Source organism: Agelaius tricolor, unplaced genomic scaffold, assembly GCF_023055355.1.
Source record: "Agelaius tricolor isolate 1412-34295 unplaced genomic scaffold, bAgeTri1.0.p SCAF_13, whole genome shotgun sequence".
NCBI lineage: Eukaryota > Metazoa > Chordata > Aves > Passeriformes > Icteridae > Agelaius > Agelaius tricolor.
The window spans coordinates 16,755,490-16,782,534 of record NW_027269273.1 but is presented as its reverse complement, the minus strand read 5'-3'; the positions used below and the strand labels follow the sequence as shown (position 1 = coordinate 16,782,534).

Here is a 27,045-nt window from a genome sequence, read left to right as displayed (position 1 = left end):
ATTTCTCTGGTGAATTTGTTGATATTCCCTCAGGGATGAGAGCTGCTGGTGGCAGGCATGAGGTAGGTACAAAGGGGAAAGAGAAAACCCTTCCTTTCCCAATTTAGTTGTGTGTTGAAAAGCTACATTGCTAAAATACACTGTATGAATTCACACTGCATGGACTGGCCTACACTTCTGCAATATAATATATACAGCTTATACACATCACAAATAATAATAAACACATTCTTTTCTGTTCTGTTCTAACACAACTTGCTTTTTCCTTTTGAACAGCAGAGTTTACAGCTACAAATAGGTCGGCATAGGAAACCTGCATATACTTGTTCCTTATATCACAGAGGAGACAGGATAGACAACCACAGGCACCTTCCTCTTAAACTGAGAGAGGCCAGCTCCTAAAGTGCTCCATTTAAACCTGCAAAACTGCTGAGAGGATCACACACAGTGCCTTGGCCTCTTTGCAGGCTAATTCTCTGTATAAGATGAGTACGACTGCAGCAATCAATGCTTTCCCTCAAATAAAATGCCATCTTGGCTTTCCCAGTACAGCACACACACCAGAAATCTATCTAGAACCTCTGGAGGTATCTACTCTAGGATTTTACCTCTACATCAGACACTTTCATGCGAGTGCCCTCTTTTCCCACAAATATATCATCGATGTCAACAAGGATATAGCGATCAAGTGTCAGACAGAGGCGTTTGCCAGTCAAGTAGGCAATGGCATCCACAAAAATGAGTTTGTGCAGCCAAAAATTGAGGTTATTGCCGAAGAGAACCCGCTGGATCCCATCATGCAGACCCAGGTCCTGCATCACTGTGGCATGCAAGGCTTTGTGAGTGGCCAGGTGAGGAATGGACTCCGAGGACTTCGTGCTGGCCAACAGCACTGGCTCATAGGTGCTGTGGTTTGACTGAAACACAGTCCAGTCATCACCAGGCAGAGGACCCTGCTCCACCTCATTAGCCCTGGTGACATAGAGCAGGGGAGCACTAGGATTGATGTGATAGTCCCGCAGCCCCAAGTTGGAATGTAGGAAAAGGGGGAAACCCTTGAGCTGTGCACTGAGCAGGCTGTTCTCATTAGCTTTGAAAAAGCCTATAATTCCCACTCCATACTCTACACAGTATTTGTCTAGCAGCTCTCGGTTCCAAGCATCTAGATTCACATATTTAAGGATGTTCTCATAGATAATTAGAGCATAGCGTCCTCTATCTTTGTCTGTCAGGGTGGGCATATCCCCTTTGCCAGGGGCGATCTCTGTCCTGTATTTGAACCGGCTGGATTCCAGGATGGCCACTATTTCCTGCCCAAGCTGGGAATAAATGCTTTCCACAAAGACGAGCACCACGGGATCCGTGCGCGACGTGTCCACAGACTTGGTGAGCCTCCAGCTGGCTTGCGGTGGGATCAAGATGCGGTGCTGGCTGCTGCAGTCACTGAAGGGCAGGGGCGGCGGCTCCTTGATTTTGGGACTGTTAGTGACGTAATAAGCCAGGATGCACATGGAGATCAGGCTGAAGGCAATGAGCAGCAGGATCAATCTGTGCAGCTCCAGCTGTCGCACGTGCCGCACCACTTTCCACAGCTGAATCATGGTGAGGCGGGTGGCTCACCCCCTCCTCACGCTCCGGACCCACGGCGCGCTTGGAATCTCCAGTGGCAGTGCCCAGCAGCGGCTCACAAAAAATAAAGTGCAGCTGCAGAGAGAGAAAAAGCTAAAGCAAACAGCTACAAGGCGAGACTCCCAGAGATCTGCCATTTATCTCAGGTAACCATGGCCCTCAATTCCCATCGCTCTTTTGTGTGCTTCCTCGGGCTCCTCTCCTCTCACTCAGAAGAACAAGGTTTCCAGAATCTCGTCTTCAGCAGCAAATCAGTCTGTCATTCTGTGCACAGGCAGTTTCAGCTCAGCCTTCCCATGTGTCCTGTTTCTCATTTAGGTGTTCCACATTCACATGATGGCACCTTCTTTTTGCATCCTGCAATTTAAAAAGAAAAAGTCAATTCTCAGTATGACTCCAGCATTTAACAGGCTGAATGGCAGGACTAGAGGGTGATAGGGTGGCAGCATCACTTGCCCATCTGCAGGTCTGGTCCCTGGGAAGTGTCACATCCCATTTGTGTGGAAGCTTGACAGAACAACCAAATGGCCTTTGGAAGAAAGGTCCTGACAGTGCACAGCAACTCAACATTCACCGTGGGTGAGATTCTCACTACAGCAAACAGAGCCAAGTACCTGGCCTTTCCCCCGCCCTCTGCAAGCCACTGGACAGAAAACATGAAACCCTTTTATTCTAACCTATATTTCAAAGCTAACAAGAGGAGGAGAGAGTCCTGGGAACTCACTTTCTTCCAGAGGTCACAAAATACAGCTCTGGAGAGGCATCATCCCTCGGGCAGCACAGAGGGCAGGGGACACACTGCACACTTAGAGGCTGCCAAATGATTCAGTGGCAGTTGGAGACGAAACATCTCCTGAAACCTTCATCACCTTCTCTCATATGCCACTGAAGAACATGAAGCCAGTTTTAAATCACCAACAGCACAACATAAATTTGGGTTGGTCTCAAATACAGGAAAGCCTCTTGTTACAAAGCTCTCTCACCTCCTGCTTTGTGTTCATGGCAGCAGACTATTTCACCATATGTTGCTATTTTTCCAGGAAAAGTGCCTAACAAAGCCAACAAATAACAAATAATCCAAAACAAACACCAGAGAAAAGAACTAAATTTCTCCTTTGTTTAAAACAAAAGTAAACTCGCAGTGGAGTCTTCTCTCCCCCATCAGCAGTGTGACTTACCCTTAGCAATACCCTGGTGGCCTTTCCTGGAATACGAGGGCATTTTTGGGGCACACTTCCTGCCTCTCCCAGAACAATGCAAGAGCACCCTCAATGCCAGACGTTGCTCACCAAATCCGTCATGCTCATGACGACTTCTTTGTAAAAATTAAACCACCTTTTTTCTTTAAAAAGCTTTTTTTGTCACCCCCTCAACTCCTGCAGATGTGCTCCACCACATACAAACCCTCAAACCACCTGCTCAACTGGCACAGCTTGCAACACCAGGAGGCACAAGAAAGCAATAGCAAACAATATTGCTAAAAGACATCTTCATCCTTTCTCCATTCCTCCCATTTTTGAGCTTTTCTGTTTCTACCATTCTGATGTAACAAAGAATATGAGAAGACTAGTTCGTCTATGAGTTCAAGGCATACATAAGTTTCTTATATAGTAAAGCAAGGGGTTTCTAACAACCAGCTCCACCAGAAAAGGAACTACTTGTGAGACAGATGCTTATTTTGTAATGTGTATTACTAGACGGAAAAAAGTCCTTCTGAGTCAGGGAAAATACCAGTTCATAGATGAGGCCAAAAGTCCCACTCTAAAGACTCCCACCAGGCTGTTTTCCAAACTGTTGGTGCAACTTGAAGCAGAGACAAAAACCACAAACAGATTTTATATGAAGAGATATAATACTGCTAACTTTATGACAGCAGATGTAAGAGAGTCAGAGTGCTCTTTACACAAGCCTTATGATGATCATTAAATATTATCTCAAACAACACCTTTGCTATAAGCTCAGCAGAGCAGGGACTGGTTTGTGCAGTGCACAATGAAATCTTAGCCCTGATGAGGTTTTCAGAATAGCTGTAGACTATGAATATAAATTATATCACACAAATAATTTTCCACTGGAGAAACTGAGACACAGCAAAACTTACTGAAGGTTGCACTGCAACACAGCAGGATCAGGATTTTTGGTAGAATTGTCCCTGTTCCCAAGATTCCAAATGGATTGGGGTCTCCATTCCCAAATGGCCCTCTGTAATGACAGAACTGACTTTGGAAATCCAGCACAGTCAGCAACAATAAGCTGTGTTTTCTTAATCACAGACTGCCACATTCACATTTTCTGAAAAATCCCTTTGCCCAGGATTTTTCTCCTGGGAAGCTGAGAAGCCGCAGAGACAAATGAAAACAATAATTATCTCATTTGCTTCTCCTCTGTTTTGCTCATGTGCAATGTGTTTGGAGATTGTTTATCCAACAGGTGATTGTTTCATTGGTTTCTGGTGTGGGTTGTTTTCACTCTTTGGCCAATCAGTGCCAAGCTGTGTTGAGACTCTGGAAAGAGTCACGAGTTTTCATTATTATCTTTTTAGCCTTCTGTAAGTATCCTTTCTGTATTCTTTAGCATAGTATTCTTTAATATAATATAGTATCATAAAATAATAAATTAGCCTTCTGAGAACATGGAGTCAGATTCATCATTCCTTCCAGCCACAGGGGTCACTGCAAATAAGATACCCAGACAACTTATCATCTTTCAGTTTTGTTTCTACATACTGTTAACTATTTACTGGGAAAAGGACAGGGGAGAGAAAGTGAGAAATAACTATGTGAAGATGTAAAAACCAGAACTTGTATAGATTTTTCTTTTTCTTGCTACTGATTTTGAATATATGATTCCCTGGACAGAGCATAGAACATGACTTCTCAAGTCAAGTTCAGTCCCTGTAATACACCAGGAATTCAAATGTATCAGCATAGTACCCCAAAACATGTCCCACCTTCCAAGAGCAGCCAGGAAAATAGCCTTTCCACCTCCACAACAAGCCCTTCCCATCTCACTGACTCTGCAGGGAACCCTCCAATGTTACCACCTTCCTGCTTGGCATTACAGCTTCAAAGCTGCAGAGAGGCAGAAGCCAGCAGAGGCAGAATTCAGCAGGGCAGAGAGAGGTAAAAGAGAAACATACAAAGGATGCTGTATCTTTTTTATGAGGTGAATTCCTTGTAAAACAGAGTAATACACAGCTCCATGCACATCACAATGCTGCATGTGTGAGAAGTGATCTTCATTTTACTCCTGCGCAACAAATTCATGCTGAACACTTCACTCAGATTCCAATAATAGTCAGTTTTGATGGAGAAACCTGAGAATTCCAAGTTATTGCCTCCCCTCACTTCCTTTTGCTTGTCAATCCCATTGAATAAAACAGAAACATAAAAACTATTCTGGATTTAAGATTCACTATCTTAACATGTATTAGACACGAAATTGTTTTTGCAGGAGAAAATAATGTAAAGAGGAACTCAGGAGCCCAAGTTTTACTTCTATGAATTTCTAAGCAAGTGTTTCTGGGGTAGAATTTGTAATCTAAACACCAGGGTAAAGGTAAGAAAATCAAGAAGATGTTGATTTATGCAAAACCCTGGCAAGGTTCTACTTTTACAACTCTTTATTCCCAAAGCATCAACATGGAAAACACTTCTCTTCTCTGGTTGGGACTCATTCATCTCTCCAACTTAATTTTAACCTTTTGAGCTGACTCTGTTTTGTACAGAACTGTAGCTTCAGTTTCCCAATTATCAGTTTAAAGATGAAAATCACAGGACAACTGGATTATTCCATAGAATAAGAATGAAACCAGAGTTTAAGCTAGGCTGCCACACCTGCAGTGCCCAGCTGAGGGGCACCAGGGAGAAGAACCCCCTTTGCTGGGCACTTCTGAATCACTGCAGTGTTTTGATAACAATGATTCCATTCAAGCCTCTAGCGAAGCTCCCAAACAAGCCCCCATTTGTTACAAGGGTGAGCTCAAAAAAGCAAATTAAAAAAAAAGGCCTGTATCAGATTGCTGCTCAAGAATCTGTCAGCTCCCATCTCTTTAACAAGGCTTCACAGCCAGAGGGCACGCCAGCTGGCACGGGATGCATTTCTTTCTTTGGGGACTGCATCAGCTGGTTTAGGTTCAAACTAAAAGAAAAAAAAGCAACAAACAGATACACTGAACAAAATTTATATTGCAAGGCGAGAGAATTGTCAGAAACCAGTCATACCCAAAAAGCTGAGAAATATCTATACTGGAGAAAGAAAAGGAAAAAAAAAATAATTACAGTGAAAATTATTCCCTCTTCAAGGAAAAGAAAATACCTGTGTCCTCTTTTGACATTACTTCTGGGAATCTAACACCACAAAAAAAAACAGGTTTCTAGATAAATTGAGGTCCACTCTGAACTCCTGCCAGGACTGCCTCAGTGTGAATTGAGGGAGGTGGCAGTCAGAATGCACAGCAAGAATGTTCAGAGGTCCAAGGATGCAGGCTCAGCAGGCACCCATCCTGCCAGAAAAGCATCTCTAAATCAGAGAGCATCAGCTGTAAGGTCAGATATCCTACAGATCACCAGCATTAAGACAAAGGCTTAGATATTCTGTTTCCTAATGATATACAGTGTTAATGTGAAACATAAACTGCTTTTTGAATTATCACCTGCTTAACCACATAGCAACTGATGGGATATGAAAGCAAGATAACAACCTCAACCCTGTGGTTTTTAACATCTGATCTCCAGATTATTTCCAGTGCTTGGAAATGATTGTGGGAGATCAGTACAAATGCTCAGGACCAGTACTTACCCAAAACCACTGACCAGAATATGAGTATTTGGAGCTTCTGGTACATTCATGCCAAAGCACATGGAAGATACTGGGTATCATCTGACACCTTTATCAAGAACTGTCAATGCATTCCCAGCTGAGCTACAGAAGGTCTTACCACCCAAACCCCAGTGTCACCAGTACATTTCCCCCAGCCCTTTTCATTATTCATAATATAATCTCTCTGTCTGGAATGCACAGCAGCAAGATCTTGCCTTTGTCCACAACAGCTCTATTTCAGAGGCCTTTCTTCTGCACTTCCTGTGAGATGGTTGTTGCCTTGGGCCCTAGGGAGACTGCAGTAATTGAGTTACACAGTAATCAGAGAAGGCATCTGATTGATTTTCCAACCCATTCCACTTTAATGGTGTCATCAAGACACAAAATTCCTCATTAGTCCGTTCCATTCTGAGATACCAGAGCCCCTCTCTCTTTGTCTCTTTTCTGTGGTGGCATCTGTATGCCAGACCTCCAGGTAGAGCCCCTCTCTCACAAAGATGGGGAACCTGGTAAGTAGTGTCAGCAAAACACAGCAAGCCACACAGCAAAAGCATTAGTAGAAAGCTCAGGAGAATGAATGCTGCTTGTATTTCACATATTGGGTAGAAAAAATATTGTGAAAATTACAGCCACATTGCAATGAAATTGCCATGCTCATTTTTGGGCTCTGGCCATGTGTTTCAGCTAACAGGCACTGCCAGTCGAATCCTGCCATGAGAGACTGCCTAAGGAATACAAAATTCAGATCAAAGACAGAAGAAACACTAATGGTGCCCATGCTGCTCTGACAGACAGGGCTGCAGCCTCCAGCCAGCTCTGTGTTTTGCTTCGGCAAGTCCCCATGCAGGGAAAAGCCTCTCAGTACAGACCTGTGCTGAGCCAGAAAGCTGCCAGCTGGCCAGCAGGCTTGAAATGTGCCAGTCTGAGGTAAGAGGAGATGACCTGTGTGCTGAAGTAATAATTATTTTAATTCTTTTTTTATCACCCCTAGACAGGTAAGTAACTTCACACCTTCTGCAAGAGCAAACTGCAGTCCATGCTAAACAGATCTGCATGCACTCCTCTCATCCCAGCCTGGTGGAAACCCAACTGCAGCCATGAATTTACCCTTGTGTCAGTGCAATGAAGTCTGAAGACAACATGAAGGCAGAGATCTTGGAGAGGTTGGCTCCAGGTGAGCTTCGCAGAGGGCTGCACAGAGACCCCAGGACTCCTGCAAGGTTCTTGGTGTTTGGGTACATAATAGATACCTTTGTTTGCAGCAGATCTTTGCTCCTTTGCTCTTTCATATTACAAAAAGAAATAAACAACAGGTTTACTCCTTCACGTGCCAGTGACAGAGGCATGGCCCAGCATTGCCTGTTAGCAACCAGTCCCTTCTCCTGAAAACAAAAAGATCCTCCTCATAAGAATTTCCAGGAAATCTCATCTTCAGCTCCCTGCCTTCTCCCCATCATAATACACTCACTGCTTAGGGTCATTACAACTGACCTTATTTTCCAAAGCAAGGGAATTTCAGACTTTTACACTGGTGTATTCCCTCAAGTTAAATGTCAGAACCACAAGCCTTAACAAATTTCACAGCCTCAGCATAGGACAAATTTGGGAAAGGAAAACCGTTTGTTGTCTTTTATTTTCAGCCTGCTTAAAGATCTCCAATTAAGGAACCTGAAGAATTGTTAAAAAGCAAATAAATAAAATTTCAGCCTTCAGCAGTCACTGATGCTGCTTGATAGAAATAACAGGTAGCTTGGCAGCAGCACACCTCTGCTGAAATGAAAAGGAAAGACTAAAGGTATTATAGCAGTGGAAGTCCTCACACAAGTCATAGCTTTCCACCAGCTAAGGGGATGTAAGTGCTCTGGGGATGCACAGGTCTCTGAAATGCAACTGCTCACCAGAGAGAAAGGAGGCACTTTCCTCAGAGAGAACTGAAGGGAAGTATCCATTGCTACGTTTCACGTGGTACTGAGCCTTTCAAGTCTAGGGATCAGGCCACCAGAGGAACAGCAGTTTCATTCTGGCCAGACCTCTCCTTCTGTTTGGTGCCTTTCCTGACACACAAGTCTGTGCCCACTCTGACCTTTTCCCACAGCAGGGGATAATAAGACAGCAGCTCCTCTCTGCACCCAGACACCCAGACACAGCAGAGCTGTGGGATAGAGAGCCAGAGACACTGCAGGCCAGAGCCTTGCAACACAAGGGCAGTCCAAGCTGCTCTACAATCCCCCCAGCTGGAAAGTAAATTCTTCAGTCACCCCAAAGGGAGGGAATACACCATCTTCAGCCTCCTGCTTTCATCAGGAATCAACACGTATGCCCTATCACGGCAGAACATCTCCAGCTTAGCTGTGGGAACAGGAAATAGATGCAGTTCCTTCCGCATTAGATATGGACAAGAATCACATTTCCATTCTCTCATGCTCCTTGCTTATCACAATTCAGATCAACTATTCTGCTGCAGAAAGCAAAACGTCTTCTCTGGTGATTTCTCCTAAGTAACTTAATCAAGTGGGGAAATAGAGTCAAACTGGCAAACCCAAGAAAATTCAGTGCCAGTCAGAGTTGAAGTGTCTTAATATAGAATATATATTATGAAAGTTTATCTTTAATTGTTACAAAAGCAGCCTAACCATTCTTCCTATGAGGACTCAGAAAATTTCACCTTAATTAACAAGAGGCTGATCTTCTATATTCAGTTTCTTCCTCCTGTCACATAACACATAGGAGATAATCTTTTACAATCAGTTGTATCTAGGAACATATGACATTAGGGAATAGGTTTAATACTATGACACTGAAAGTTTATCCAAACTGACACCAGAACACTAAGTATGCTCTATCAAATCTTAAAACCTCAGGAAAGCTCTTGAGTTCTTGTGCACACCTGTTTCTGGTGTATTTGCAGTAAAATTCAGGGTCAGAATGTGCTGGGCTCATAAAAGAACAAGCTCCCCAGCTGCGTATAGCAGCGCCCTCCTGCCTGCCTTCAACTGAGATATTCTGCTCACAAGATCCCCACCCAGTGTAACGTTCATGGCATATCTCTCAGCCTTTGCAGTATCTAATTATCCAGTTCTCTTAGTGTGATTGAAATCAGGACTCAGAAAACAAAATATTTGCATTTTTGCTGGCTTGTCTATTGTAAAACAGCTCTTAACAGAACGCAAATTCCTGTTAAAAAAAGAAAAAGAAAAAAATTTTTAAAAATTTAAAAAGGAAAAAAATAAGAAAAAAAAAAAAAGAGAGAGCCAAAAGTGATATAAGCAAACTATAAATCTGCCCAGGCAAAAAGAGTAAAAAAAAAAACAATGGGAAGAAAAGCAAAATGAGTGTAAAATGCATGAATTAAGGTCTTTGAAGATTACCCAGGCTGGGTGAGACAATGGTTTGGAGGCCTGGTTTTTACAAGACAGGAGCAAATCCAAAGTGCTCTACTGCCCTCTCCAAGCCTTCATGTCCATCTGGGCAATGAGAAGTCATTATTTGCTTTTTCACAAGCATTATGGCAGAAATAGATCTCAATGGGGGCACTGTACCCACCAACAGCCTCTGAATGCCCTGACCAGCTTCCACTTGCTGAACTGTGAGCTGCACCTGAGATTAGGCCAGACCCAAACCAGGCTCCAAGTATGCTCTACCTTGCTGACCTGACTGATCATTGTGCTCTCACCTGGTGATTGGAGCCCAGGCTGAACCTGGCAGCCACCACTGCCTGCCTCTGCACTTGTGCTCTTTGGGTGCTGCTGCTGAGGGCGCTGCCTGTGCCAGCAGAGGGTGGATGGAGCCCTGCACGCTGGGGTGAGGCAGCTCCAGCCTAGTGCGGTCCTTGATGGGCCCCACAGCAGCTTCACACGCTGTTACTTTTCCATGGACAAAGGATGTGTAAGAGACAGGAGGACAGAGACTGCTAGAGAAATAGGGTGATAAAAAGTTGTGACTATTGTTAGACTTCCCTGTCTTCATGTGGGCGGAATTATTTAATTTTCTCTTAAACCATCTGTGTTTGCAATTGTTACAAAATCACAAGCAATGCACATTTATTTCCATACCCTACACTATGCCATACTCACTACAAAAAACAACAATAATTTCAACCCCATACCTTCTGTTTCCCCTTGTTTCTACCTTGTTTTTAGATAATCAACTCACAAAAAAGAAACTCTTTTGAAAAGACATACATCTCAAAGATATTAATTTTAAACTGTACTGTAATTACATGCCACTAGCTTTTAGTCTTTCTCCCATTTTCTAGACTTAATTACTAGAGTGGGTGCTATACTCTTACATTTTTAATTAGTCAACTGTTTACAACTAGGATTTTTTCTGCTATGAAGTACTGCATCCTTAAAATATTCATTCATGCAGAATTAAGTCCAGGACCTCATTAACATCTTAATTAACAGTACCCAGGACAACTCAGGAAAAAAGCTGCCATATTTGCAATCAAATCTCCCCTCTGATAAAACTGAAGTTTTGTCAGGAAAGCTCAAGAGTTTTGAGCAAAATATAGATCTTTGTTTTGGACTACAGCTGAAGTAAAACTGATCTGGCTATTGAAAACTGCAAGGTGCTCAATTATAGATTTTGGAGAATAACTTTGATATCTTGGGGACTCTTCCCCCAAATTTATAGGTGGTAGTAAAATGCCCAATGAAATGCAACCAATTACTGAAAACCGGATTAATTTTTTATTATTAACATGGAAAATGTTTATGTGTTGAAGCATGAAAATTTTCTTCCATGAAGAAATTAAATATTAAGTTTACATATAGTTTCTGATAATGAAAAAACATGTTTAACCTTTGAGTCAAAATAATGGAATTAGTCTGCGCCATTTTGCAAGTTTTTATAAGTATTTATAGGACAAAACAATTATGAAACTATTTCTGTTTCACACGTAGCAGTAAGAGATAAGGACAGATGATATCAGAAGTAGGACTTAAGAAAAAAGAAGCATTCAGAACACTGTTGATTATGAAACTTGGTCTAACACAACACTAATGTTTTCAGGGATTCTTTGACTTTCTTAATAAATTTTAAGCTTAGTTCAAATAGGTGAACTGAATACAGGAAATCACAATTTTTTTAAAAAAATCAGTGATCCAATTGCCTAATCTCAGTTGGAATAGAAAGAAGAAAATTGCCAGAAAAGAAAAATTTTCTCCAAGTAGAAATGTGCATCTGCCTGTTTGGCGAGGTCTTCAGCAGGACAGAGAACACATTTCTTTTGGTCTAGTCTGCTACAGCGTACTCAGTCTGTAAAGTGCATTGCAGAAAGCACAGTAACTTGATCCACCACTTGCATACAACAACATAATCACTTACCAACATGTATTTCTACTAGTATGGTGGCTCTTGTGCTTGTTTTTGTGGAAAGACTTGTTCCACAAAGAAAGAGACACAAAATGGTTCAACAACAGTAAGCAGATCCATCTCGTGCCTGCCTCTGTGAGCTTGTCCATGCTAGGGAATAACAGCCATGGCAGCATAATTACCACTGCAGTGAAGCTGTGCAATGACAGGAGTACTGCTGAGCACCACCCAGCTTGCCCAGAGCCCTGTGTTTCCTACTTCACATTCCTGCAGGTTGATCAACACGGCTGAACTTTGCCTATACAGACAGGCTAGATGATGGCACTTGCTGTAATATAGACACTACTCCCCACAACCTGGCAATTATGTTAAGATAAAATGTGCCTGCTCTTTAACAGGACACAGAAAATAGCAAACTATGTGAAAAATTCTGCACTCAAAATGAAAAGGGGAATTTATAACTAACCACTGTATGAAGATCTAATGAAAACAATGCTCAAAATAGGGAAAAATACACTCCATCTTGCCATACATACTATCTCACATTAAGAAACATGACCCAGAACAGTAGATATAAGAAAGGAAGGCTACAAAAGAGAGACAATTAGTCAATGAAACAACGTAGGAACGATTTCTGGAAGAAATGGGTTAACAAGAGCAGAGAAAGGGAGGGAGGGTTTGGCAGCCGAGATTGGGAAACTGTTCCAGGAATACGAGGCAGTAGAAACAAAATGCAAAGCGCAACCCTAACCCTAAGCAGCAGAGCAGTAAATGCAGCCTTGGGCTAAGGCTGGTTCCAAGGAAAAAGCTGTGGAGGAAGCCATGTTGGGGCAGTTCTGTGTTCCCCTTGGGATGCCTTTTGCAGCTGCAGTGTGCCTGGAGCTCTGGGCTTTGTGGTTTTCAGAACCCTAACCCTAGGTGGGGTAGGAAGAGGTGCATGGGGGCGAGGTTGGTGCGAAGCAGAAAGGTGGGGAGGAAGCCATGTTGTGGCAGTTCTGTGTAACCCTTGGGATGCAGCTGCAGTGTGCCTGGAGCTCTGGGCTTTGTGGTTTTCAAACCCCTAACCCTAGGCAGAACCCTAACCCTAGGTAGTAAACACAGCCTTGGGCTAAGGCTGGTTCCAAGGAAAAAGCTGTGGAGGAAGCCATGTTGTGGCAGTTCTGTGATCCTCTTGGCATGCCTTTTGCAGCTGCAGTGTGCCTGGAGCTCTGGGCTTTGTGGTTTTCAGGACCCTAACCCTAGGGGAGTGGGAGTGTGAGACAAGTGGAGGGACACACAGCGTGTCAGAGGGGAGTAAGAAAAAAAATGACAGCTCACATTGCTTAAGGAGGCACAAACGTAGTGGCTAAAGACAGCATTTTCCTATGACATTAGGTCTAGCTTGCCTGCATTTAAAAAAACAATTTAATTACCAAAAGAAACATGGTCTAAAAGGCTCAACAACTCAACTTCAAAGACGAATTCCACCGGAAACAGGCCAGCATGCTTACAGCTTATGCATTTAATGCTGATAGAGGAGGGCTCACACAGTCCGGACCTCTGAAATTCACTATGTCACACAATATTCCAGACACACTGCAACATTACTGCATCCATATCCTGACTAAAGGCACTACTGGTTTGGTTGTGAAAAACCTAACACGCTTGCGGTACTCGCTGCATTCATCCCTTTCCTTTGTCCAGAACAAAGCGTTCTGGAGCAATGGAAGGCTAGAGCTACACTATGTAAAGAGTAAAGTTGCCTCAACTACATTCCAACAGTGCTTTCAGCCCTTTCAATTGTTTACCATGTCCCACACAGAGACAAAAGTGGTATTAGTTAGCTGACAGTTTAGATTACCTGCATTAAAGAATAATCTCAAGAAACATTATAAATGCTGAAAATTCATCATTAATGTTGAAATCCCAAGTGCAAATGTGCTAATTGATGTCACTGAAATAACAGGTACTTTATAGTTTTCAGATCACTTAACACTATATCTTGTGCATGTATGTGATGGGAGAGAAACAACTGCATTTAGCATTCAATTAATTCAAACTTGACTTCGCAGCAACATTATAAGTAAATAATTAATGCTTTCTCATAGCCTCAGATTAACACTATACTTCCAGACATAATGTTTTCCTCCTTATTCTACTCAACAGTGCTGCAAATGAGAGAGCAAAGGCAGTCTGGATCCCAACTCTGAAGTTTCCTACCTTCTTCATTGCAGAACAATGAATAGATAATTTTTATCTAGAATAAATAATTTTTAGCTAGACAGTAACTTTGAAGAGCTATGTTACTGAAATATATATAATGAACAACATATTTTAAAATTTTAGACATTAATTTTAGAAGTAAAATACGGAAATTAATTTTAACTCTAATGATTTGGTCTACTTAACTCTCATATAATTAATTTGGTAGCTAGAATAGAATTACAGAATATAGAATTATAGCTAGAATATAGAATATAGCTACCATATTTCTATATGGTATATAGAAATATAAAGGTAAAACCTTTTTGGAAGACATGCTGTTTTCTTATACAACAAAGAAATGAAGCCTGTAAAATTCAGTGTTCATTATGAATCTGGGTTAGTTTTTCTGCAGTAATTTGAAGTGCTTTGAGTTTGTCCCCACTCTCCTGTGAAGTGCTAAGTGACTTGCAGAATATCTGTGATTGCAAGTGTTAACAGAAAGCACATTCAGAGGACCTGCTGACATCTTGGTACCTATAGCAAGAATCTTGCCCCAGTGGTTTCATGTTTATTTTTTCCCATATTCCCCATTGCCAGCCTGAATTTTTCCAAACAATTTAGTTGACACGACCAGACAGCATCATGAGGCAGCTGCCTGCCACTGGATGGAACCCAGGCTCTTCTCTGCTTGCCAGGTGCCGCCTTTGCTGCCTGACCTCCCTCTCAGCTGAGAGGGGCATGGAAAACTGTGCAAATTCACCAGTATCACCGCACCCCTCCCAGGAGAGCAGACCTGAACATCATTCTCTTCCTCAGCCACACAAGGTGACAATTTGAAAAATGCATTGGTTGTTTCAGCCTCAAGAAACCCAGGGACACGGCCCTAGCTCTCAAGCCCTGGTGTCCCTGTGCTCAGCCAGGCTGTCCCTGGGCAGCAGTGCCCAGGGTGTGGGTTAAGGGTTATCAAGTTTTCAGCCTGAAAACGTGATAACTTTCAGCTTTCTGCTACCTCACTCAGCTCCTTCAGAGTTAGACAGGATGACTGTTTTCTAATTCCTGCATACATAAACTAAGGACCCAATTTTTGTCCTCTCACCTGAATGCCAATTTCCCAAAGCATTCAGAGAGGAAGACTCCACAGATGAGCTACAGGTGAGAATTCTGTGTTCAAGAGACCAACATTAGGAGTTGCCAGAGAAACTTCAGTACCCTGTTTGGTTTCTGTCTTGCTGTTTTTGCAGGGTTAGAAGAACAAAAGGACAAACAGCATTATCACAGGAGATGAGACAGGGTGGGACATTAAAATCTTAAATTTCTCTTTATGCACTGGTCCACAAACAGAAGAAATGGGTTCAAAGAATCTTTGAGACAGTGAGACTTCTTCATGTACCCTCTTGGAGGGAGCCAGACATCATCCTAAACGCTAGGGAGTTCAAGGGTAATGAATTCCCTAGCTGACTTCAGTCCTTAACTCCACTTTTACCTTGATGCAGTTACACATTCCGGAACTCCATCCGGAAAATGGGAATCACATGCCACAAAGATGCTGAACATCAATACCTCTACAGCACTTTGTGAATGTATCAGAATGAATCTGTATCCTGGTGTTACCTGGGTAAAACACAAACTTCAAAACAGTGATAAGGGTGGGATTGTCACATCTTGCTGCTCTACTGCAAACACTCCAGAGAACCAGATCTGAGACAGACAGAAAGTAAAAAATTCTCCATCCGTTCTCAATTAGCAGAAGGACTGTAACTCAGCTTGGTTTGCTGACAAGAAACCAAGGAAGGGGTGAAAATTCTTTTCCCTTCCACTGCATTTTCCAGGCTACCATACATTTCCTTTCCTTCACTGCTGTTATTTGCATCAAAACGGGAATCACATTCATTCAACAAGAGCCACCTTGGAGGTTAAACTACAGGCAGTGACATTTAATTTACTGAGAAGGGGGAAGACAGTTTATTTTAGGTCAAACTGCTTATATGAAGAATCACCTTGGACTCTGCAAATACTCTGGTAAGAATACAAATAAAGAGGACATATAGGAGTCCTCTATTTCTATGGGAGAGTTCCACTTCCCTCCACAATGCTAAACAGAGTAGTCCACCAACTGATGTAACATCTGCAGGCTGAATCAACACCATGAATGCTTCCACCTCAGAGGTAACACCTTATCTTCTACCCCCTGCTCCTTATAGAAATACAAACCGAACAATCTATCAGTGGGAGACTCTGGAGGTTTTTATTATGTGCTCTCCCACATTCCCATCCCTATCCCCAGGAAGACTCTTTGGCCTTCACACAAATATATTCTGCATTTGAATTTTCAGTATAAAATTGATTTACTTATTCTGAAATGAAGCACATAATATAGAGTGGTCACTAAGCACCAGAAAAAGGCTGAAAAGCTACAACACACTAAAGCAGAGAGGGGTAAATGTCTCTCTTTGGGTTTTTTCAGTTCCAAAAAGGAGGGTCTCTGCATAATCTCAGTTCACATAAGGGGTATGAAAAAGCAAGACTATGCTATGTTCATACGATACCTAACTGCACAGTCTTTTGTTTGGAAGAAGGCATCACATTGACTGAAAGCAGCTTTTCAAATAGCAACTACAAAACCAAATTCCTTTGAGGAATATTTTGCATTAAAAGTGGCTTCATACTTGCAGTGAAATATTCCAGCAGCAGCCATATTCTAAGAACAATGTGTGCTCCCTCTCCACAAGCCCCTAGGCTGTGCTTGCTGACTCTACAGTGAATTTGTTATTGCCCTAAGAGAGCATTAGATAATGAAGAGCTCAGAGTTTTCCTTTCATTTCATGCCTGGGCTCATCATAATGGGTGCAAGCAGGCTTAGTGTGCAGACCTTCCTTCTTTACATCCTCCCCCTCCTATTTTCCAATAACCCAACATTTTTTACAAATGAGCACTATCAAGTGTCTCTTTTGAAACAAGGTTATTGAAACCATCACCTTCTTTTTAGTGTTGCAGAGAATAAGACAAAGGTGCCAGCTTTCAAACATAACTGAATGCTTCTACGACTGCACCAGGTGACTCCATCACAAAGCATCAGAAAACAGGCGCCCCACAGAGCGATAACTGCTCCAATACCGGCACCTGTCCAGCTCTGCTCTACAAGTGGCACTTCACCCTGCTGGAAGAAAAATTCAGCAAGGTCCAGGTGTGAAAGGAGGTACAACAACAGGGACACATCTATATATACCCAAGTGGTAACACCAGGTTGAACACCTTGCAATGTGAGCTTAACTGTGCCTTGAGGCAAACGGCTGCTGTATTCCTGAAACGTCTCTGACATACTGCAGCGTTTTAGTGTGCCTAACATTGTTCTTCCACAGGAAGGACAGCAGCAGGGTTAACAACCTTCTGTTATATTTCATCTAAGGTGAACAGTTAATACAGCATTTCCAATGGTTTAGAGAAAAAAAATGTTTATATTGAAAGATCATTTGTGTTTTTAGTAATTTCCTTCAAATCATCAAAGCTGAAAAGCCACATGGGAGGCTGTCTGACAATTCCAGCAGTGAAGTAAAATCCAAGATTTTTGGAGTCAGCAGCAACCCTTCAACAGGGTTCTTTGGCTCTCTTTTGGTTAAGTATGCCTATCAAAATATACCTTTTCTTTATATCTTTAGGATTCTTGAACTGGATGGCTTATGGAAAGGCCACATCCTAAAACAATATGGAAAAAACCTGCAATTTTAGCTAACCTGAAACATATGACATCACTTAAACAGAGACCATCACCCTTCTTCATCCTTTATGAGCTGAATTTGGGGAGTGAAGGGGAAGGGTAGAGAAGGTAATTGAAAACTGTGTCTCCTCTTCCATATAGCCACATTTGTGAGGGCAGGTTTTAGATAGCAACAGTCTACACTGATGCTTACAATGCAGGCTAACCACCTAACTTATATTTGTTACTTTAACATGAAAAACCAAAGACCATTAAGAAAAGAGACCTAGTGAAAAGTCTCAAGTCTATGCCCCAGGCCATGCTCTTGCTTTCTACACCTGCAGTGTCTGGCCAAATTTCAGAAGCATCTGTATTATTGACATAAACGTGACTGGTTAATAAAAGAATATTTTCAAAGACCCAAATTCTGTTTAATGTGCCTTGACCAAGAGAATGGCAGCTACATGTCAGCTCAAGGATCAAGAAGTTTCTTAATGACCAGAAAAACCCTCAGTGTTCCAAGTGAACCTCTTTTCCAAGAAACTAAAAAAATAATGGAAATCAAACACACTGTTAACCAAAGGATCATCATTTACTAGTCTGTGGTTAAAGGAAAAATAATATGTATAAAAATTTCCATTTCTAAGCTTTCATCTTGCTAAATATTAACTAAGCAGAACTAGCTTTGCTCTTGAGATACAAATGAGAATTTAGATTGCTGTGTGACAAAACACTAATAATTGTGATTTAGTCCTCAGAAAACATATAAAGCATCCTCTGATTTTCTAAATGTTCTCTATAATGGGTCTGATCTTTACAGTGATTTCATCAATTACCAATATTGCTGATATCTCTTCATCTACCAGTCTGATAGCCAAGACAATGAAGGTTCAAGGGAGCATCTATTTATAGTGCATCATGAGCAGCAGCCTAGGCAAAGGCGTGTGCAGCTACAACCACCTTCCCTGCACTACTCAAGTGCATTAATGAGCCACCACAGTTCATCACAGGCCAGATTCCATCCTCCTCCAGCACATTTCAGAACATGAATTTAACCCAGCAGCAAGGTTAGATGCAGAGACATTCTGTGGGGAGGGAAAAGGAGAGCAGGGGGAGGCAGAGGAGAAGGAACTAACAAAGAGCTTAATGAGCAAGGAACTATAGCAGGCATATCAGTATGAGATACAAGCCCTGCCAACTCCACTTAGTGCACTGCCTAATACAGTCACTGAATAGCAGCTCCTCCATCCTCCTCTCAAAGCATTGTCCTTGCAGATAATGACTGGTTAACAAGCAGTCAAACAGCAAGGCATGAAAGAAAACAGTGTTTTCTTGTAACAACCTAGGTAGCACTTAGACAAGTAACAGCGAAGATAGGCACAAAGATTCAAATTCCTACCTTTAAAAGTGAAATCCTTACATGCAGTTAATCTATCCAAACAGGTCAGAAAGTCAGCAACCCAAGGAAAGACACAGAGCCAAATGGAAAGCAAGAAAGACTGAGAGCTGGTCTTCACAAAAATCATACAGTGAGCTGGGCCTTTCTGGGGAAGGGCAGCTGGGCTGCACAGTTGGTAGATGGATAAACCATTAGTACCAGTGGCTGCCTTCCCTTTACTCAGTGTTGCCAAAATCTCTCATATTTTGTCAACCTAAGGATGCTGTAATTTTAAGCACAGGCAAATGGAAAAATGTAAATAAATTCATGCTATTAAAAAGCACAGGCAAATGGAAAAATGTAAATAAATTCATGCTATTAAAAAGAGCATAAGCACCATTAAAGACTAGCTGCTATACCATACTGCAGCTACAGGTAGGTGGTGGCCAAAGCACAGTCCCATGTAAACAATCCAAAAGCACAGCTCCCTTCCCCCCAGAATCTATCTTGCCTTGCAGCTCCTCTCTGAAAAGCTCCCATGTCACTCCCTAAAATCTCAGGAACAATGAGAGGAGAGTAAGGAAGATGGTGTGCAAAGGAAGGCATGGTCCAGTGCAAAGGAAAGCATGGTCCAGTGCTCAGCTTCTCACGGCACACAGCAGATTCGAGATGCGACTCAGGGTGGGAACAGCTCCTCCATTCCTTCCTCCTTTTACACACTGTGCATCTAATCACGGTGGGGCGCTGAACTCCATTTGCACGGCAGACAATGGGATCTGGCAGCAGTTCAAAGGCATTTATAGCAAAGTGACTGAACAAGCTCACTGCTGGCGCAGGCGGGCGAGCACGCAGAGCGCCCCACTTCCCTCCCTGTCACTACTCAAGGCTGCAAAGACAGGTGCTGCACCATGGGCAGCCAGTTCTCCTTTTGTTCCAGTGGCTAGAGTGAAGGAGGAAACCAAAAAGGTGTCACCAGCAAGAACAGCAGCACCTAAACCCACATCAATAAGGTAGAGGGAGGTGGGGAGTGAGTGGGGGAAGAGGAAGGAGAGGGAGACAGAGAAGAGAGAGGCTGGCAGGCAGAGGGAGAGCAAGCAGGCAGGCAAAGGGGGAGAGCAAAAACAGGGAGCCCACAGACAGCAGTGCCTGGCACCCTGACAGCCTGCTGCCAGAGTTCATCTTCTGAAGCTGTCACGGGTTTATGGATGCCTCTAGACTGACAAGCTGACAAGATGAGAGAAACTACACTCAGAAAATGTATTCAGCAGCAGTAAATTGCTTCTCTTGCCCTAATGTGGTTTGCAGCTTCACTCAGGGAACTGATCTCATTTGGGGCGGTGCAGGGAGCAAATCAACTATGTATATTCAGACACTATTATTGGAATCTGGAGACTGGAATAAATTTACAGAGGGACAAAGAAAAATCACCTTCTTGTGCACCACTAATAAAAAATTAACATGTTAAAGGAACAAATACATAAATCTCAGATTATGCTCTGTCCCCCGTATAAGCACTTTTGGTAGCAATGGTTGGGGGGGGGGGGGGGGCAGGAGCTAAACTCCTGAAAGCCTGGCACAAGAGGGGCTCTCTACTTCAAAAGGTAACAGGAAACGGTGCTGTACAGAAGCAGAGACACAGGCAGGAAAAAAGGCACTTCCTACCACAGCAGCATACTCTGCTCTTCAAAGATGCAATGCCCCAGGTATGCTCAAAGTTGTATCCTTTCCCAGTCAGGGTTTGGGAGTAGAGGGTTTTCAGACAGGATGACATACTAGCACACATCTCTAGAGGAGTTCCTATAACAGGAGCTGACAGCGCACAGCAAACACTTCTGTAGTAAGACAGGGCGACCTTAATGCAATGGAATGTTGCAGGGTAGTAGAGAGCACTACGGAAGAGGCCTGAATCTCACTGATTCATCAAGTGCCGTCTCTGTTATAAAGTGAAAAAAGCACCTCGTAAAAATTTTATCCTGACAATAACAAACTAAAAACTAACATCAGAAACAAGGGTCAAGCACCAGGCTCTTGGGTTTACCTACTATGATTTAACCTGTTTTTGTAGAATGTCCAGCTTTAAGGTCTGCCTCAAAGATATTTCCTACTGTCTCATTGTTTTGGCAGGACCAAAAAAAAAAAAAAAACCCTGGAAGCTAAGGTGGAAAATGTTTTAAAATGTTTTTTAAGAGTAAATTACTTTCCTTTTGAATTAACAATAAAATTCATTCCGAATAGGCACACAATAGGTATTCTTTCTGTCCTACAATGGCACAAAGATTTGCTCAGTGTTTTTTAATCCTAGAAGATATATTACAAAAACATTACATTACCTTATATTACAAAAAAAGCACAATTCTTCATTCATTTATTTAATATGAAAACTGAAAAAAACCACTGAAGTATTTCAGAAAGGAAAGCACATAGCTACAAAGATATTTATTGCTAAGCGGTGAATAAAAGACGAGGTGCTGAGGGATAAGGATTACACACATAAAACTAGAGCTGCTGTTCTAATCAATCAATGAAAGATAAATGGAAGTTGAGCACCTTTGAAAAATGTTGTTTCCACATCTAAGAGAGGAGACAATTCTCTATTTTGCCTCATTCAAAAAAAAAAAAAATCCTCTTACATACATGTCATGCTACAATGCAGCACTGCGAATCTGCAAGCCTTTGTGAACTGCAGATGGATAATGCTGACAAAAATTTTCATAGAATCATAACCTAAAACCATTAAAATTTTTAGCTCCCATCTATGCCAGTAAACAAACCCTTTTCCATTCAAGCTGCAGTATGCAAACAGCAGATGTTGGAAATCTCTTGATACTCCACTAATCAGAAAGATGACAGAAAATTCTGATTCCACACAACAAAGAACCAGTTTTTAGAATAACTGAGATTTTCATGATGGGTTTCCACTATACACTTAATACACCTTTCTCCAGTGTTTTATAGAGATTCAGTCTTACTGGACACTTGCTGGTAACCTTTTCAAATCTATTAGTTTAGAAAACATTAGAAAGAAGAATTACTACTGCTCCATATACATGAAGACAATTAACTTTTGCTCACTGCCTAAAGTCACAACTTCAGTATTTCTCTCAAAGGCTAGATTTCCTCTTCTTCATCCTCCTTAACCAAACCTCCTGCCCTTACCCATGCCCCACCAACTCCCACAACTATTCCACAGTGTCCCCTAGATCAATGGCAACCAGAGGAATAACTTAGCCCAACTGAGGTTAAGCACCATTTAGGGGCAAGCACATGAACTGTGTCTTCATGCTAGCAGGTAGTTCTGGTGAGATTTCAATGGTATTTTTCTACACAGTTCAGTCCTAATTACCCTACCATAAGAAAATAATGCAGCTCTGCACAGTGTTGGTTTGTGGTAATCTTTTCCAAAGAGCCCTGGAAATAAAGGGGGAAATTGCAAATATTGCTACCAGTTAACAAACAGTCTCTACTGCTGCTCAGTTTAAGGACAGTCTCCCCTTCCAGGCAGCTTCCCACTCATTGGGATAACCCTGTAGGTCTTTCAATAACATGCCCAGGGCTGACTGTGATATACAAGGCCTTTCTGACACTACTGCATGATCTTTATATTTGCTATTCAATGGATTTTAATCACAGAGACAGCAGTAGCACAACTGCACAATTATACAACACCAGAGCAGTGGGTCTCCACCAGAATCAGCAGACTACTTCTGAGGGGTCCAAGAAAACATTACCAAGAAAATCAAGCCAATCCTCAGAAGCTTTAATTCCGTGTAAAGGTGTCAGTACCTTTATTAGGTAATTTTTTTTTTTTAGATTTGTGAATTAAAACAGATTGAAAAAGTAATTTTTGTGAGGGTAATGCCCAGAAAAATGAAAACAAATTCAAAATATCTAGTCATGATTCAGATGAAAGTCTCTCTTCTGTCACTGGCTGAAATCGTGCATGCTGCAGTATTTATGGACCAGCCAGTATCTTTCCTCTACTTCTAATACCCATAATCTGGAAAACTCATCTAAAAATCAGAACTAACAACTCAGAGAAAGAAAGGTGTCTTTTAGAGTCCCTACAAAAGAATCAGTTTTTTACAAAAATGTTAACAGTATTTGCAGTATTTCCACCTCACCAGGGTCATACTGTATAATGGCATGATTTCTAGGATGTTGATAAGACCCAAGCTGTTTGCTGTGTTTTGTACCAACTTAAAAGAGCACATGATACCAAGGTAAATACATTTCAACCAAGTGGCCTTAGATTGTAAATAACCCGATCTTGAAACATTAAACAAAAAATCAGCAAAATTTGACTGTCCAAGCAAATCTGCTAACAGACATATACTGAAATCCTAACTTCATGAAGCAGGACACTTGATAATCCTCTCGGATGCCTCTTATTTATTGAGCTATACTACAATGTTTACTTGAATTTTCATGAAGACTTTAAACAGCTGGACAAAACACGTTTTTCATGCCCTGCTGTGCTCAAAGGGTATGTTTTTCTGTTACATGTTTTTCAAAATACCTCAGGTTTATTATGCTTTTCACACTGATTACACTTGAGAAACGGTCAAGGCCTAAATGGTTCTGGCTACCAAGACATAATAAGACATGTGCTTGTTTAGCTTACATTATTTGAAGTTTTTTTCTTGATCAAGCCTTATTTGTAAGTCATCATGACACAACAGTACTGATAGTTCTATCTTAAACTCCAGAGAGAAAGACATAAATCTAGAATGGATTATAGTAAAGTGCCAAGTAAGAATTACTCACCCAAGTTCTTCACACACCCAAGTCACACACACCCCCTCCCCATCCCCAGTCTACCCTGTTCACAGATCTTGTCCCCCCAGGCTCTGTCCACCATCTCATTAACTCAATTTACCATATTCACAGCTGAAGGCAACACACAGGATATAATGTAGCCAGTCCCATAAATCTTGAAATTCTCACTGAAGCCGTGAAGACTAAACCTCTTTGTGTGTAAATTTCCCTGAAAAAATACCAGCAAAGATAGATTACTATTGAGATACTTAAATACTGCACTTACTAGCTGAAAAAAGTTCATTTCCTTTGAGTTTCTCCATTCTTCCTCACCCAAATATTGATACAGAATATATATTACCTCAGCTCTTTTCAAAAAGATACTTGGGCAGAACTCAGATTTTCTAGGGATCACTAAGGGAGAAGGTAAAACTTCTCATGCACCTTAGCAGCTGTGAAAGGCATAGACAATTCAAGGATGCACTTAACCCAGCCAATATCTGCCTGTTGACAAAAGAACAGTTTCCTCTCCTGAATTTCCTCTTTAACTAAGGATAACAGAGATCCACCCAAAGCACAAGGAAGACTACAATTATACCCAACAAGAGCTTATTTGCCTAAACAAGCCATGTGAACATAGCCAGAATGGAGGCTGGGATTGGGCTGAGAAAGGAGATTGACTTTGCAGACTTGAGTGGGTAGAATCTCTTCAGCTTCAATCAAGTCATTTTATTTGCACATATTTTGGTAAATTTCTAGTTGGCTTGAATGTTCATGTCACCACTGGGGAAATCTACCCTACCTGAAATTTAATCAAAGACAGATATGTCATATTATCCTTTTTTTTGTCCTGGCACTGAAATAGAAAACAAGAGTGGTTCTTGAAAAGGTCCTTTTTGCCACTCTGGTTGTAGTTGATGTTGGAATTAAGAGGGGAAACAAAACAAAGCCAAACAAGCAAACAGCAAAATGGTTGTATCCTAAAAACACATCTCTGTCTTTAACAGCAGGAGACAAGTGAACCACTATCCACCCCATTTGGAATGAGTGCCTATCCAGCAAGGCAACAATTTCTGAAGCCAGAATAAACATGTGAGTGAGAACTCTTTTCTTTTTCTTCAGTGAAACAAAGAGGCTTTGTAATTGGTACCAGTTATATAATTAAAATTCGTGTGAGATGGCAGTAGAGGGAACAAGCAACCTTTCATCCCATTAAGGAACTAAAGGTGTCAGTACCTGAGGCACCATCAGCCTTTGATGACATGGACTACTCTCAAGTGGACCTCCATGCACTCCCTCTGCACCCCGATTTAAGGCTGGGCCTGGCCCCCTGCTCTTTGCCTAAACCTGTCTGCAGCCCTGCCTCTGGCTTCATCTCCTGGATTGACTTAGGCTGTAGGAAGCTCTTCTTCTGGAAAGATCCCTCATATACATGGTGTAACGTGAACCCAGTTCTGTCTTTGGCCCTATCTCCTGGGTGGCCTTTGGACCCACGATGCTGCTTTGCCTCCAGCCATGTCTTAAACTCCTGGATGGAACCTCATTGCTCCCTCTTAGCTGGGAGTGTCAACAAACCCTGTTACTAGGAGCCAGCTCTGCCTGCCATGCTCAGAACTGTGCCCCATCAATGGTGGCACTGCTGCACTGGGGTCACCCTTACCTTCTGACTTGCCTCAGCTCCTAGCTCGTGCTGTACACTCACAAGAGGCTGGTGCATAGCAGTTGCAGGAACAATTTAAAAATCAATGGAAGCAATATTCATCTCTTAACTGTCAGCTGCCCAGGTCTTTTCTGGGAAGTACTCCAAGTTGTCCATAATCAAAACCTAAGCTGATTTCTGAAGCCTTTAAGGATGGCCTTCAGACAGACCTTGGCAGTTTGGTGTGGGTCTTTGGACCAACAACTTTAATACCAGATATAGTAAATAAAATCTGAGAGACTAACAGAGTTTTGTAATATATTAAGCACATTAATCATTTTGTGAGAGAAGGTGAAAGAAAGGAAGAATATGTATCTGCATTTATAGAAGAAAACCTAACAATAATGTGTTACTTTTAATCTTCCATGTTAAGGGAGGGGAAAAGCTCTTAATATATTGAACGCAGCATTCCCCAGCCATGATATTCATTTAAAATGCATGATGAACAGGGTAAAAAGGGTCAGAGTTAAGCCATTCAATTGACAAACAGATGATACATCCAGAAGGGAGGAACAGGCCCCCACAAAGCACCCTAAGTCATGCCCTTCTGCTTTGTAATTAATTATTTGTTTCTGTTCAGCTGTGCTCACATTTCTTACCTCACAGATCTCCAAGGCCCACTAGGGGACAAAGTATGCTTAAATGGAGGAAAGGATAATGCAGTTAGTGGGTATGGCTATGCAGGTTGCTAGCCTTACACGGTCTTTCCACTTCATAGTGCTTACAATTTCAGGTAGTTAATTTTTGTATTAATCTTTAATACTTGACAGACTCATCTTCAGCAATAGCCAACCCTTAAAAATGATGTAAATTGTAGCTGGCAAAAATCCACTATGAATGTGCCAGTTCTCAAACGTCAGACCAATAAGCTAATTGAAATGTTTAAAACTAAATCCTGTCCAAGCACTAGAACTCATCCCTATTGAATAAATGTGGCACAATGTCATGAAGACACACTATTTAAATAAACTAGCACACCTCTGGACATGTTTCGATGACAGCACCTCTTTGATAATATTAGGTCAATTCCACAAAGTTTCAGAGGAACTGGCTTACTGCAGCCTGCTCCAGACATGGAGATGAAGACCTGGTGACTGCAAAGGTGACTGACCTGGCAGACAAATCCTTATTAGAACCAACTAACAAAACAAACACAGTTAGGAACTAGAAAAAGTTAAAATATAATAGAAGAGAAAAGAAGTTACTTGCCCCTCTATTTCTGCTACAACTGAATAGAGTTGAGATATCTCACAGGAAAATAAAGACTTTTGGGAAAATAAATGTTTTTTGAAAAGTATGCTATAGGCATTTTGGCACTCACTTTCTGTAATTTAACTGTGGGATATTGCTGGCATAGGCAGGAAGCATTAAGACGTTAGTCTTAAGCAATTAGTAAGTATTGCTAAGGATGAACTAACCATGTACTAGTACAAGGAAAGCCTAAATTCCACTTTTAAATTAATAATAATAACTTAAAATTTCCAATAACTCTGCTTTTATGTAGAGTGAAATGGATTCTGCATGGACTACCTGGCTGTATATTCTACTGCATGGTCCCCTTTCCATCTC

The 27,045-nt window shown here is 41.8% G+C and overlaps 1 protein-coding gene across 3 annotated transcripts in view; it reads right to left on the bottom strand.

Annotated features, from left to right (window-relative positions):
- Positions 1-27,045, bottom strand: part of NDST2 (N-deacetylase and N-sulfotransferase 2) — a 123,883-nt gene that overhangs the window by 22,010 nt on the left and 74,828 nt on the right. For all 3 annotated transcript variants that reach the window (XM_071438896.1, XM_071438897.1, XM_071438898.1), the window contains one exon: positions 609-1,986. In XM_071438896.1, the coding sequence (XP_071294997.1) occupies positions 609-1,601 (993 nt within the window). In that variant the 5' untranslated portion in view covers positions 1,602-1,986. The remainder of the gene's footprint in view (positions 1-608; positions 1,987-27,045) is intronic.